At 34.8% G+C, this 16533-nt stretch overlaps 1 protein-coding gene across 1 annotated transcript in view; it reads left to right on the forward strand.

The window, feature by feature from the left end:
- Window positions 1–523: 523 nt before the first annotated feature.
- LOC112513009 (probable cytosolic oligopeptidase A) overlaps window positions 524–16533 on the forward strand; it is a 43317-nt gene continuing 27307 nt past the window's right edge. Inside the window, exons 1-8 of the mRNA XM_025119132.1 lie at window positions 524–760; window positions 828–995; window positions 1430–1553; window positions 2206–2282; window positions 3251–3394; window positions 3486–3716; window positions 4244–4334; window positions 6579–6700. Coding sequence (XP_024974900.1) covers window positions 524–760; window positions 828–995; window positions 1430–1553; window positions 2206–2282; window positions 3251–3394; window positions 3486–3716; window positions 4244–4334; window positions 6579–6700 — 1194 coding nt within the window. The remainder of the gene's footprint in view (window positions 761–827; window positions 996–1429; window positions 1554–2205; window positions 2283–3250; window positions 3395–3485; window positions 3717–4243; window positions 4335–6578; window positions 6701–16533) is intronic.

The raw sequence follows: 16533 nt of genomic DNA on the forward strand, positions 1-16533 counted from the left end.
AAAATAATTTCTTTCACTCATTTTCCAACTGATTGATGGTAAGAGTTTATAATCAGATAAACATTAATTGGATAACACTTTCAATTATCATTTATTGTTTTACCGAATAAAATTCTCAATCTCTTTTATATTATCGGGTAAGATAATTGAACTGATAAATGCTCAGTAACTAAGGGGGTGATTGAGATTGCCTATTTGAAATAACCTATATTTTTTATAAAAGTTCTTATCAACTTATCATAGGTTAGAATGATTTAATTTCATTAAAAATTTCTTATTACCGGTTTAACACCGATATAAACTGTTTATCTACACATTAAAAAATACTTATTACGGTATCCCATCGAAATAATTCAATAATTTATTTTTACAGGAATCTCGAACACCCGTGAATGTTTGTTTAGTAAAGGGAATGACTCAATTTGACCGTTGCGTATTTTATAGAACTTCTAATTTGACCCGCAATTGAAACACAAAAGATGAAGGAAGACCAACTGAATTCGTGGCAACACCCTGGCTGGCCATGGCGACACTTGTTCATACCCTACGCTCTTCAACCCCTAAATCTCGTCTCTCTTCCATCCACCTATCCTTCCGTCGCCGATCCCCTGCCGTTGCCTCCTTTTCCGACCAAGTACCGTCGTCAATTTCAACCACAATCAAAGACAATCCTCTCTTAAAGGACTTCAAGTTCCCTCCGTTTGATGTTATCGATGCTTCACATGTGCGCCCTGGGATGCGTGCCTTGCTAAAGAAGCTAGTAAGTGTTTTTGTGATTAGTGTTTACTGATTCTGGTTATTTATGAAATTAAGATATAAATTTGCAGGACAATGATTTGACGGAGTTAGAGAAGACGGTGGAGCCGACGTGGTTGAAGCTGTCGGAGCCGTTGGAGAGGATAATTGATAGGTTGAGTGTGGTTTGGGGAGCTGTTAATCATCTCAAGGCTGTTAAAGATACTCCTGAGCTTCGTTCTGCCATTGAAGAAATTCAGGTGTTTGTATATCGTTTTTCGTTTGGTTGATTTCTTAGTTAAAATGTATTTCACACCATGCAAAAATCAATCCAAGTTGATTGACGGGTTCCTTTGACTATGAAAGAGTAAGGGGCCGTTTACTAAACACTTACCGGGTAAGCGCTTATCAAGTCACATTACCTCATGGGATGAATATGGTAAGGACTAACCTGGTAAAAGTGAGACAAGGACCATGAGTCTTACCCGGTAAGTGAAGGCGACCGACTCTTACTATGGTAAGCGCTTACCGGGTGAATTGTTGCATGCAATGTCGTTTTGATGGACTAAAATCTTACCCGGTAAGTAATTAATAGTGTTAAATTTTACCGGTAAGCATTTACTGGGTAAGTGTTTGGTAAACGGCCCCTAACTTGAGGTTTTGATTCAGTGATGTTACTCAAACTTGTGTGCAGCCTGAGAAAATCGCATTTGGCATAAAGTTGGATCAAAGTAAACCAATTTATAATGCTTTTAAGGCTATAAAGGAATCACACGACTGGGCAACCCTAAGCAATGCTCGTAAACGCATCGTAGAATGTAAGTATCATGAAATTCATCTGTTTGATAGAGAACAATTGTTATTTTCTTATATGTATTGCTGAACTTTTATGATCTTGACCCTAAAGATTATATATATTTTTTGATTAACCTGGATATCCAACCCGCTATGCGAGCCGACTAATCCCAGGGCGACCACCTGCTTTGCAAATTGCCCGGAGTCACCGCATTTGAATCTCCGTGGCCACAAGGGGATTTTTATTCCTCCTTGGATTTAAACCTGGGACCTCCTGGTACTTTTGACCTTTGGAGCCAAGCTCAAACCAATCAGGCACCACCCTTGTGGTTATAAAGATTATATTGTAACTCTTATCTAAAGATTCAAGTTGTACTTGTGGCATCTGATTTTGGTTTAGAAGGAATAGAGATTTTCTGTATCGAAACATCATGTTTCATCTTTGTCCCACCAATCATGTACCGATACAAAAGCACTTTGTTAAATATATATTTATTCTCACTCTTCAATAAAAATGCTGATGTGTCACCACATGATTGGTGGACAAGGTGGTACATTGGGGTTTAGGGTTTAGTGTTTAGATGATTCATTGTCTATGGATCATATAAAATATTTTATTTTCTTCTTTATTCTAATTAAGTGTGGCATCTCTCTGCAACTTGTCTACACATGCAGCATCGATAAAGGAAGCTGTTCTCAGGGGTATCTCACTTGAGGCTAATGAAAGAGAGGAGTTTAATAACATTCAACAGGTGTGTTTATGCTATCCAGGGTAATCAGAACTGATTCTACTTAGGGGCCGTTTACTAAACGCTTACCCAGTAAGTACTTACCGGGTAATTTTCCTTACCAGATGAACATGGCAAGGGCCAATAATCTTACCCGGTAAGAGCGATGATAAGGATGGAGAGTCTTACCCGATAAGTGAGGGTGACGACTCTTACCTGGGTAAGCCGCAAAAGCTTACAAGGTAAATTGTTGCATTTCTGATGTACTACAATCTTACCCAATAAAATAAATTATAGTGTTAACTTCTAACATTAAGCACTTACCGGGTAAGCATTTAGGTAAATGGCCCCTTAGTTAGCTTAATTTTTATGTTTATTACCTTAAACATTTTGGTTACTGTTATTTACTTTACATAGTTGACCACATTATTCTTGAGCAAAATCATGAACCTTATATTTACTTCGATTTGAAATTTACTACAACAAAATCAAGTTTATAGGACGCCAAAAGTGTCTAGGTGTTCTAATAGACTACTTTATAGGAACATACATTTGTGTGTCTTATCTAAAAGTGTTATAATAAGTTTATAGGTCGCTTTTAGGCCTCTTAATAAGCTTTTTAGGACATTTTGAAACACAGTGTCTTATTAAAGTGTCCTATAAACACATCTTTTTATAGGACACTTCTTTTATGAGAGACTTTTTCAAATACTATCCTATAAAAAGACTAGTATGACATTTTGTTTCAAAAATATCCTACAAAAGCTTTTTAAGTCGCCCAAAAGTGTCATTTAAACTTATTACAACACCTTTAGATAGGACAAACAAGTGTTTGGTCCTAAATTTGAGTTCTATAAAGTAGTCTGTTAGGACACTCGGACATTTTTGGTGTCCAATAAACCGGATTTTGTTGTAGTGAAAGTGAAGCAGTTGCATGATGCTTTATTGTAGTTAACGTTAATTGTTTGACATTTATCATGACTTGGTTCCAGGAGTTGGCAAAACTTTCTAAAAAATATGGGGAAAATATCATGGATGCCACAAAGAAGTACCGAAAATTAATAACAGATAAGAAGGAAATTGAAGGATTACCTGCTACTGCTCGTGGATTTGCTGCACAAACGGCCTCGTCTGAGGTTATAATAAGAAGCCTGATTACTTGTTTTCATATGCTTCCAATTTAGTACGACGGTATCAACTTCTGCTTTATCCTTTATGACTATCCAGGGTCACGAAAATGCCACTGCAGAAAATGGGCCTTGGATGATTACATTGGATGCTCCAAGCTTTGTGTCTGTTATACAACATGCTAAGAATCGAGCTTTGCGAGAGGAAATTTATCGTGTTTATGTAACGCGTGCTTCAAGCGGAGATCTAGATAATACTCCAATTATTGACCAGATTCTGAAGCTTAGGTTGGCAAAGGCTAAGCTTCTTGGCTATAATAACTATGCAGAGGTTTAAAAAACTTGCTTTCTTTTGACATCTTACACTACAACAAAGTCTAGTTTATAGGACGCCGCGAGTGTTCAAGTGTCCTAATAGACTACTTTGTAGGACTTAAGTTTATAGGACCAAATCTAAAAGTGTTCTAATAAGTTTCTAGGACCAAATCTAAAAGTGTTCTAATAAGTTTCTAGGACACTTTTAGGAGTCTTAACAACTAACAAGCTTTTTAGGACACTTTCGAAACAAAGTGTCCTAACAGCCTTTAGACTTTCTATAGGATGCTTGTTTTATAAGAGACTTTTCAAATAGTGTCCTATGAAAGGGTTAATAGGACACATTGTTTCGAAAGTGTCTTGAACAACTTTTTAAGATGCCTAAAAGCGTCATAGAAACTTATTAGTCCTATAAAGTAGTCTATTAGGACATTCGTACAATTTTAGTGTCCTATGAACCCAATATTGTTGTAGTGTCTGCTGCAACCAAAGTAAGCTTCTTATCTGTTATATATATATTATTGGCTTCTTATTAATCATCAGTTAAGCATGGCAACCAAGATGGCTACTGTTGGTAAAGCAGAAGAGCTTCTCGAAAAGTTGAGGAGTGCTTCTTGGAATGCTGCAGTTCAAGGTAATGTACCACACATGCTTTCATAAACACACCGATGCATGGGCTGCACTAACCCTTGCTGGGTGTTTGTTGCTTAACTGAATTGGAATGCCTAAAAATACCAAAACACACTAGTATGACAATGCTCGTGTATGCTTGAAATTTTTTAGTTAATAATCTAGACCAAATCTAGTATATCTCACTCGAAAGAAGGGCATAGGAGGGGTAAGATGTATGCAGACCTTGCCTCAACCATTAGGATAGAGAGGCTGTTTTCGTGAAGACCCCAGCTTGTGAACGAAGCAAAGGTGTGTCAAACCGACAGAAATTAGGTAATAGAGCAGGTAATTGGGATTCAGGTGTGCAAATAGACAATGTAATCAGGTAACACATGTAATACAATTAGACTCGACACACGGTGCCTATTTGCCTTATCTCTACCCTCCTCTCAATACCCTTGACGTCACTCTCTTCTAAAAAATCGGCCACTCTAAGTCCTTGGGAATTTTTTTCCTCGTATACTATATAGTATATAGTATAGTTCAAAAATATCAATAAATAAAAGGGATACAGGTTTTTTTAGTTTCTAATATGAACCCCAAAAAAATTAAGCATTATATTAGGGCTCAAACATGTTTAATTAATTATATTGGAGAAGAAAATATGTGAGAAATAATTGGTGTTCCATTTTATAGTATTCCTTATTGTTTTCTTTAAAAAAAGTTATCTACTATTAAAATCTAAAACTGTTTTGCCTAGAAATCATTGATATATTCTCCATCAATCATCTCCCATCAACTCTTTTGATCCCCCTCCACATGAATTCTATTTTTGTATTAGAATATAGTAGATTTCTTGTTATTAACTAAGAAATCCCCTATCTTTGGAAAAAAATTATCAACTATATGAGACGATCCGACTTATATCTATATTTAGGATTTCAAAACTAACATTATCTTTTCATACATTATATATTGACTCCTTATTACCTAATACCGAGTGCATGAATTTTAATTACTCTCATCTATACTATATATAAAACATTTTTATGCATCAAGTACTGTTTATTGATGTATATTACTTAAAAGTACAAGATTATAAGTAAATTGTGCGTAAGTACAACTTATTAAAGCATCATTTTTGAATTTGTGTAACTAACTGCAGATAAACATAATCAAATATAAGATAAGCATATCATTTTAAATATAAAAAATCTAAAATATAATTAGGATCATCATTGAGTTATAACAAAATACTTAATTATTATCTTTATAAAAATAAATTTGTATTATTAAACCGAAAACAATTTACTCACTTATTGAATCTAAAGTAAATTATAATAAACAAATTGAATTAAACAAATTACATAAAAATGAGAACTTTTAAATCGGTAATTTGATACTAATATAGATATATTTTTCACTTTTTTATGAGATCTTCAAATTTATATTTTACTCAAACATAAAAACATTATTGTTTTCTCAAGACCACATAAAACCGGATTATAACATCAACGAAGAGAAATAATAAAACAAAACATTAAATCAAGATATATCGAGCTGCATTATGTGAGTATCATTTTAGTATCTCTAAAATAAGAATAAAATCTTAAGCTATAACCAAAATATACTTTTGATTATAAGATTGATGGTTTCTAAAAAGTTTGTTTTAACCCTAAAAAAGTTTAAAATGGTTATCAAAACATTAAAATGATGTGACATGGAAACACAACTGATTTATATTGATTTATATAAAGTGTTATTCTGAATAGTCAACCTTGTGACCCCAAATGATGGTAATCTATATGCTAAAGATATATCATGGAATATGTTTGGTTGTGGAACGGATTTACGATGCTATGTGAAAATGATATGGTAGATAATATTAATTTAGAAGTAATTATTGAATGATTTTGCGTCTGGGTATACTAAAAAAACGGTTTTGTATGAATAATTAGTATTTTTTGAATTCAATGTTATTTCTGATGATAAAAACAATTAGTTGAATTTTTTTTCGTACTTATCGAAGGCCCCTTTTCACATCTCGCCGAGGGCCTATAAAACATGAGGAACGGGGATGCCTGTGCCTCCAAGAGCTCTGTCATGTCCTCGGAAATGCCTAAAGCTTCCCTTTTCATTACAATCTTTCTAAATTTATCAATCGAGATTCACTGGTCAAATCAAGTTGCAGCTGTATCTTCACTGTTGATATCTTTTTGTAGATCTTTTTAATGCATAAGATCTTTTTTGCTCATATATATTCTAGACATGGAAGAGCTCAAAGAGTTTGTCAGAAGTCAAGGTGCTCCTGAAGCCGACGAGCTGACTCATTGGGACATTACCTTCTGGAGTGAGAGGCTACGCGAATCAAAATACGAGATACATGAGGTTCCCTTTCTCTTTATCCCACATACCAACTCCCAACATAAGTTTCGATACTTGTTTGTTATATGAGTTTAGTTCACCTTTGATCTTACAAAAGAGAAACAATAGCAAAAAGGTTATTTTAATGGTACGTGATCATACTTTAAAGTTTAATTGATAGCTAAGCAGGAAAACTATCTTTTTTGGTACGTGGTCATACGGTATAACCTTTTATGAATAATGTTTATACTCGAGTTTTTGCCTAGAGACGAGAGTGAGAATTTGGACTATCGCTCTACAAAATTCATGAAACCTTAGGCACTTGCACAATGTTCTGTATATACTATGGTAACAAAAGCAACAAAGATATTTTACTGACATAAATATAATCATCATTGTAACACCCTAGTTTCTTTATTTGATAAATCTCAATATTTAAGYCTTAAATGCAAATATTTATGAGTAATTCAAGTACTCTAGCAGCTGCTACATTTAGTGAAACATCTTAATTATAAGACTAAACAAGCTAGTGATAAGTTGTTAAGGCTAGAAATGTGTTGGCAAGTCTAGTAAGCATGATTAAACAATCTAGTGATGAGTTGTTAAGGCTAGAAGTATATTGGCAAGTCTAGTAAGCATGAATAAGAAATCTAGTGATGAGTTGTTTAGGCTAAAAAAATATGAGTTGACAAGACTATTGATTACAAAACAAAGTCTAGGAAGCATGACAAGGAGTACTAAAAGCATGAGTTGTTTAGATTCTCTTATCCTTAGAGATGAGTTGTCTAGATTCTTTTATCCTTAGATGAGTTGTCTAGATTCTCTTATCCTTATTGTCTGTATTCTCTTATCCTTAAAAAATGAGTTGTCTAGATTCTTTTATCCTTCGGCCTAGCGGTATCGTAGTCCTTGGCCTCCTAGGAGGTCAAGGGTTCAAACCTCACCAACGGTGAGGAGGGTGTGTGAGTTTATTTGTTGCATTTGCCGTATATAAATATTATATATTTAAAAAAAATGAGTTGTCAAGATTCTCTTATCTTTATAGATGAGGTGTTAAACTCTCATAAGAGTACAATCTTGAGAGCAAAAAGAACAAGTAGTCAATGCAATGAATTTATCTATAAATAAGGATTGAAGGGTCACTATTTGTGCATACCAAAAATAAGAAATCTATACATAATTAAGCTTGAAGAAAGGAATCAAAGGAAAAAGTAGGCAAAATCAAGGTGAGTACTTATGTGATTTATAAGATACATGCATGCTATATATAAAAGTATTTTATGCATTACAAGTTATGTTGGCATGCTTGTTTTACATGAAAATATTGATAACCCCCGGGTCCATAAAAGGTTGCCCTATAAGGTCCGTTTGCAAGACGCCCCTTTTTGTAATATCCTGTCCGTTGGATATTATGTTTATGCATAACATGTAAAAATTTCCATGCCTTGTGTAACACATATGATAACATGTAAATGATTTTCATGTCTTGTGTGTATACTTGTATTAGAACATGTCATCATGCATATCTTGAATATGTATGTGTATTAATATTTTCATTTGAAACAAGCATGCCAACATAACTTGTAATGCAAAAAATACCTTTATATATAGCATGCATCTCATAAATCACATAAGTACTCACCTTGATTTTGTCTACTTTTTCCTTTGATTCCTTTCTTCAAGCTTAATTATGTATATATAGAGAGATTCTTTATTTTTGGTATGCACAAATAGTGACCCTTCAATCCCTATTTATAGATAAATTCATTGCATTAACTACTTGTTCTTTTTGCTCTTATGAGAGTTTAACACCTCATCTATACAGATAAGAGAATATTGACAACTCATTTCTTAAGGATAAGAGAATCTAGACAACTCATCTAAGGATAAGAGAATCTAGACAACTCATCTCTAAGGATAAGAGAATCTAAACAACTCATGCTTCTAATACTCCTTGTCATGCTTCCTAGACTTGTCTTGTAATCAATAGTCTTGCCAACTCATATTTTTTAGCCTAAACAACTCATCACTAGATTGCTTATTCATGCTTACTAGACTTGCCAACATACTTCTAGCCTTAACAACTCATCACTAGATTGTTTAGTCTTATAATTAAGATGTTCCACTAAATGTAACAGCTATCGGAGTACTTGAATTACTCATAAATATTTGCATTTAAGGCTTAAATATTGAAATTTATCAAATAAAAAAACTAGGGTTTTATAATTCTCCCATTCTTACAAGAATTTCGTCCTCGAAATTTTACTCAAAAAGATGTGGGTACTTATTCCTCATTTTTGACTCGACCTCCCATGTTGCCTCTGATCCATGAGAATAGTCCCAATGAACTAGTACCAAAATGGTACCTCCTTGTTTTGAAGTTTCTTAACTTTATGCTCAGTGATAGCTATAGGTTCTTCTACAAAGTTGAGTTTATCATCAACTTAGATATCATCAATCCGTGCTACAACGTCTTCCTTAGCAAGGCATTTCTTTAAGTTGGATACGTGGAATGTATTGTGTATTCCCATAAGCTCTTTTGGTAATTCAAGTTGATAAGCTACCTTCCCCTATCTTTTTGTCTATCCTGTAGGGTCCAATATATCGTGGTGATTTTCCCTTTTTGCTAAAACGTAGCACTCCCTTCCATGGAGATACTTCTAGTAGTACTTTGTCATCTACTTGAAATTCAATAGGCTTCCTTCTTTTGTTAGCGTAGCTTCTCTGCTTATCTTGCACAACTTTTAAGTCTTTATTTTATTTGAATCACCTTATCTGTTGTTTGTTTGATAATTTTAGGTCCAACCAAATACTTTTTACCGACCTCCGTCCAACATACATAGGTGTTCTGCATTTTCTTCCATATAGAACTTCGAAGGGTGCAGCTTGAAAACTACTATGATAGCTATTATTATAGGCAAATTTAATATGAGGTAGATGACTATCCCAATTTCTTTTTAAGTGCATTGCACATGCTGGCAACATGTCTTCCAAGGTTTGAATAGTCCTTTCACTTTGACCATCAGTTTGAGGATGATACGTTGTACTCATTTTAATCTGTGAACCTAATTCCATCCGAAAATTTCTCCAAAAATTTGAAGTAAAACGACTATCTCGATCGGAGACAATTCATATGGGTACTCCATGCCTTGACACTATTTCATCTGTATACATTTTCGCCAATTTTGTTAATGTATATCTCTCCTTCATTGGCAGGAAATGTGTGAATTTTGTTAAACGATCAATGATTACCCACATGGCATCTGAGCCTTTCAATGTTGTTGGTAGTTTTGTCACAAAATCCATAGTGATGTCCTCTCACTTCCAAACGGGTACGGTCTTTGGTGTTCAATTTTAACTTTTAACCACGTAAGACACCTTTCAATGTAATTGGTTACTGAATTTTTCATTCCTGGCCACCAATACAAAGCTTTTAAATCTTTGTACATTTTATTGCTTCCAGGATAAATATAATACTTAATTTGTGTGTTCCATAAAAAAATATTTCTCTACATTTTCCGACTTTCGGATCCATATTCGTCCTTGAAATCTTTTAATTCCCTCATTGTCAGTTTTCAGTAGTTTGATTTGTCCAGTAATTCAAAGCTTCTTGTTTTTTCTTTCCCCTTCTGGTTGTCTTCCTTCAAGCTTCTTGTTCTTCTTCACAAATTTACTCCATTATACTTGTTGTGGCTATTCCACTGAATGCCAAATTTTAATTGGTTTAACTGGTTCCTTCTGACTCAAGGCATCTGCTACAATGTTGGCTTTCTCAGGATGATATTTGATTTCACAATCATAATCTTTTAATAATTCCATCCAATGCCTTTGCCTCATATTTAACTCTTTTTAGTCAAATAAATACTTGAGGCTCTTGTGATCTATATGTAGCACACACTTCGTACCATATAAATAATGCCTCTAGATTTTTAGGGCAAAGACTATTGCGGCCAGTTCCAAATCATGTGTCGGGTGATGTGCCTCATGGTCTTTTAATTGTCTTGATGCAAAAGCAATTACTTTATTTCTTTGCATGAGTACGCATCTCAAGCCCTGTTTGGATGCATCACTGTATACTACAAAGTCCTCAACTCCTTCTGGCAAGCTTAAAATAGGTGTGCTACTTTACTTGCTTTTCAAAGTCTGAAAGGCTTCCTATTGAGTAGATCCTTACTCAAACTTAATAGCTTTCTTTGTTAATGTTGTAAGAGGTATTGCTAATTTAGAGAAATCTTGTATAAATTTGCGATAGTATCCGGCTAGTCCAAGGAAACTCTGAATCTCTGTTGCTGATTGCGGGGTTTTCCACTTTGTTATGCACTCGATCTCGCTTTAATAGTTCTAGCGTCATATTTAGTGTTGTTCATGCTCTTTTTGACTTTTGGAATAGATGAGGATATCATCAATGAATACAATGATGAATTTATCCAGGTATGGCTTACATACCCAATTCATGAGATCCATAAACATAGCTGGGGCATTAGTTAAACCAAAAGGCATAACTAGAAATTCATAATGCCCATATCGAGTTCAAAATGCTGTCTTTGGGACATGTTCCGTCTGTACTTTTGACTGATGATGATATCCTGAGCGCAAATCTATTTTCGAGAAATAACTTGCTCCTTGCGATTGATCAAATAGGTCATCTATTCTGGGTAAGGGATATCTATTCTTGATGGTGATTTTATTTAATTCTCGATAATCAAGGCACATTCTCATGGTTCCATCTTTCTTTTTAACAAATAATATTGGCGCTCCCCATGGTGACGAGCTTGGGCGAATAAACCCTTTATCAAGCAATTCCTACAACCGACTCATAAGTTCTTGCATCTCAGGTGGTGCAAGTCTGTATGGTGCTCGGGCTAGGGTATTGCTTCTGGTGCTAAATCAATATGGAACTCGACTTGTTTATCTAGGGTAACCCGAGTAAATCATCAGGAAAAACTTCTGGATATTCACATGCGACTAGTATCTTTTCTACAGGTTTCTTTTCCTTTTTAGCATCTATTACATATGCCAAATAGGTTTCACATCCCTTATGAATACATTTCCTTGCTTTGAGAATTGAAATAAGGTTCAAGGGATTCTTTTTATGATTAATGTAGATGGTTAATACCTTACCATTCTTATTCTTGATTTTCACCATCTTCTTGTCGCAGACTATATGGGTTTGGTTTTCAGATAACCAACCCATAGCCACAACAATATCAAATGTACTAATGAGCATGGGTAAAAACTTAACGATGGAACAGTTTCCATCTATATCCATTGAGCAATCTTCATAAACCTTATCAATCTGTGTGATTCTACCATCTGCTGTTTCTATCTCAATTATTTGATCTAAATTCTTAGATGGACAATTTAAATTTATGCAGATATTTGTAGAAACCATTGACTTATTTGCTCCTGAGTCGAATAATACTTTAGCGGGCTGTTTATTAATCAGAAAAGTACCTGTCACCACGTCGGGTATTTCTTTTGTTTCTTCAACTGTGAGTTGGAATATTTTTTCTTAAGCTTTTCCAGTTTCCGTTTTACTTCCACTCATCCCTGTTATTGCTCTCCTTGGTTGCACATCTTTGAGTTTAGGGCAGTTGTTTGCAAGATGTCCAGTTGAATCACAATTGTAACAATTTCTCCTTTCAGGACAATTAATTATCATGTGACCAGGCTGACCACATCGGTAGCATACACTTGTGCCCATCATACATTCTCCAGTGTGATGCTTATTGCATTTAGGACAAGCAGGTTTATCATATGCCTTAATTCCTGGGTTTCTTAAATTGATTGCCAAAGTTCCCCCTTTCGAATTTTCTTCTCTCGCTATCTTCTTATTGTTTGGTACATAACAATCATTTTCAGCTAGAATTGCCAATTCTACCACTTCTTTGAAGGTTTTTGGTTGTGATATATTTCAAATCTGCGTAAATCTTCCTTAGGCCAAGTAGGAAACGATTCACCTTCCGAGCTTCTGTAGCGACTAGGTAAGTTGTGAATCAAGATTTTTCTATCAAAGTTTTCACATAGTCTTCTACAAATTTGCTTCCTTGTTCTAACTTTACAAATTCTTCCTCCATTATTTTCTTTCGAGTATATGAGCAATATCTTTTATAGACCAAATTCTTGAATTCTTCCATGGCATTGCGGCTGCTTCTGCCACACCTTTCATAGATTGAATAGTTTTCCACCGATAAAGGGCATTCAGTTTTAACTTGGTTGAGGCAAACCTTACTTGTTGAGCGGAGGCACACTGACATGTTTGAAAACAACTTTCCATGTCTTGTAACCGGTTCATGGCAGCTCTTGGTCCGTCTTTTCCTTCAAACGTGGATGGACTAGCATTTGTAAATGCTTTATAGTCACATTCATGAGTTTGACCATTATTTGGTTCATGCCTTGCCCGATTCTCTACTACCCCCTTCATGTTCTGAGTTTTGATTCATAGCAATTTGAATTTGAGCTATTACACTTGGTAGACTTTCCTGGATACCTCGGGCAATTTCTGTTGCTATATCAGTTCTCCCGGTAGATTCTTGTGGATTTATTCTGGATCTTTGTCTTCGTGGTTTATTATTTCCTTCACCGTTTCTAGTTATTCTTCGAGTATTCATCCTACGAAATAAAAATAAATCCATAAATGTACAACAACGCTTATTATTATTACTATATAACATATGCATCATACAAAATTTTTGGGATATTTTCTACAAAATTTAGGAAATAAGAAAATTTTCCTTTTTCTTTATCTCGATATATCATGATCATATGTCCGTGCTATAAGGCTAAACTTAGGACTTCACACTATTACTAACGAGGGTAATAACCCCTTGACATTCTTCTTGTATAACCCTCCATATAAGGATCTCCCAACAGTTCGCTAGTTAAACGAGAAATCTCTTGATGACTTCAGGCTAATTCCTTTTGGGTACGGTTAAATTGGGCCCGAGTATGATCTAATATTCAAGTTGAGCTTTCATTGTCCTTTTGTGCTTGCCTTATCTCGTTCCCCAATTGCATAATGTACACACGTTGAGCATGTACCTCTCCTTGTGCTATTGCGGTTTGATGATTACTTTCAGTTATTTTATGTAGGAGAATATTGAGATCTGCGTGGCTTAATCCTGATGGTACCATGGCTTCACTTATTAGATTAGTTCCAGATTCAGCATCCTCTGATTGCTCATTCATTACCGCCGTGGGTGGTATAAATTTTGGCGTCTCCCAAGGGAAGGATGATCGGAAACCGAGTTGATGTTCTTGACAATTTCCTTAACTTGAGTCTTCTATCACAATAACATTGCTTTGATTTAATCTGAGCACAACATGCTCATCATAAACTTCATCTTCTTGTTGGATAGGCGGAGGGGTTTGACCGAGAGGGTTTATTGGTTCATAAGTGAGGAGATCTAACAGTGGGATATTGTAAAGAAATTTTTCGGGCCAATCATTTTCGTATCCTTCGTTCATCTGAAATATATATATATAAATGAGAACACTTATAAATATATGATTTTCATATATATATATATATATATATATATATATATGTTTGTAAAAATTTGGGAAAAGTACATTCTACAATATTTCCTTGTCTAGTATCCTTACTATACTAAAATTGTGACAAGGATATACTTCTCATACAAAATTTCCCTTAACTAATTATGATAATAATCATACTCCTCGTCCAACCCTATTCCATTTTCTTTAGTCAAAGTTTTCGTGCGGGAAGCGATATTGTAGCCATACTTTATAAGATAACGATTTTAATACATATTCTCTGTCATGCACCATTCCTGTTTCATCCTAGTCTAAGTCAACTTGGGTTGCTATGCATTCTCTAAAAATTTCCTTACTTTGTGTAACTAGAAAAAGACATTTGTCTTTTTAGTCGGGAATGTTCTTGTCTTGATTTTTTAGTTCTTGGTTTAGGCGTGCATTTCTTTCTTGTAGTGTAGTTTCCATTATCCATCTTTGCAAATCTTGTTCTTCTCTAGGTATGTCTTCCTCTTCTTCATCTTTTTCTTCCCATTCTTCATCTTCTTCTATGTCATCATCAATGGGTAGATTATTTTCGACGTAGCCTATTTCAATTTCGGCTAACTCAGGGTCGAAATCTGTGTCGGAATCAACCATCTAAAAGGAGATAGAAATATGAAGTTGTTAAACTCTTATACACACTATTATAAAATTCTAATACGTAATGTTATTTTCCTTACTTTAAGTCTAAATTACCTCATCTAAGGTCTGAGTCACTTTAGAATCTAAAATCTCTCCGATAAAACAATGTTCGACTTGCATGTGTTTCGTGCAAGGCCCTCGTAGCAGGAAGAGGCAAGTGGATTGCCCTTGGAAACCTATGAAATGTTGACTTGCCTGACCAAAGAATAAGATAAAAAGAAGAGTTCCCGCCTAGGGTTACATGCCCATTAAAAACTATACCTGGAATCGAGCTAACTGTATAAGAAGAGGGGAACTTTCCTAAAAAGCCTTGTGTGAACGGAATGATTCTTCCCCCGAGGGTGACTTCGCTACAAGCAGTAGAGCAGTAAGCCTGAAAGCTTTCTAAGAGGGAATTTTCAGTTGGAGACTGGCTTTTCTTTTAGAATTTTTAGTTAGAGACTGGGTTTTTCTGCGATTACCTACGGAGTGGTACACTGAACACCAACCCAATCGAGACGAAAAAAAGAAGAGTTAGTGTGAATTACTTGACTGAAGACCCCGCTTTCTTACCCATAAGCAGATTTAGTTGCAGGTAGGAGTGAGTCTACACTGCAAAGCGGCTTCTCCGGACAAATTGAGTTGTCGTGACGAGACCTTATGAATCTGGTGACTATTGGTATGTTTAGTCAAGTCGATTCGATTCGTTCCATCCTTACTACTAAGGCTAGCTAGTTGCCCCACATACATCTAGAAGGAAAATAATTTCATATTCCTATCTCCTTTTAGACTAAGGAAAATAACATTACGTATTAGAATTTTATAATCATGTGTATAAGAGTTTAATAATTTCATNCTCCTTTTAGACTAAGGAAAATAACATTACGTATTAGAATTTTATAATCATGTGTATAAGAGTTTAATAATTTCATATTCCTATCTCCTTTTAGATGGTTGATTCCGACGCAAATTTCGATCCTGAGTTAGCCGAAATTGAAATAGAATACGTCGAAAATAATCTACCTATTGATAATGACATAGAAGAAGATGAAGAAGAGGAAGACATACCTAGAGAAGAACAAGATTTGCAAAGATGGATAATGGAAACTACACTACAAGAAAGAAATGCACGCCTAAACCAAGAACTAAAAAATCAAGACAAGAACATTCCCGACTAAGATAAAAGACAAATGTCTTTTTCTAGTTACACAAATTAATGGAAATTTTTAGAAGATGCATAGCAACCCAAGTTGACTTAGACTGGGATGAAACAGGGATGGTGGATGACAGAAAATATGTATTCAAATCGTTATCTTATAAAGTATGGCTACAATATCGTTTCCCGCGCGAAAACCTTGACTAAAGGAAACGGAATAGGGTTGGACGAGGAATATGATTACTATCATAATTAGTTAAGGGAAATTTTGTATGAAAAGTATATCCTTGTCACAATTTTAGTATAGTAAGGATACTAGACAAGGAAATATTGTAGAATGTACTTTTCCCAAATTTTTACAAATATATATATATATATATATGAAAATCATATATTTAATAGTGTTCTCATTTATATATATATATATATATATAGACTTGGGATCATGTGAGACCAGCCTGTTTTCGTGAGACCCGTGAGACMARCATTTTACACTTGAAACTTCACAGCAAAATGCTGTGAAGGTGACTTTTTAAAACCTTCA

This window comes from Cynara cardunculus (assembly GCF_001531365.2).
Source record: "Cynara cardunculus var. scolymus isolate 2C chromosome LG 5, CcrdV1, whole genome shotgun sequence".
Classification (NCBI taxonomy): domain Eukaryota; kingdom Viridiplantae; phylum Streptophyta; class Magnoliopsida; order Asterales; family Asteraceae; genus Cynara; species Cynara cardunculus.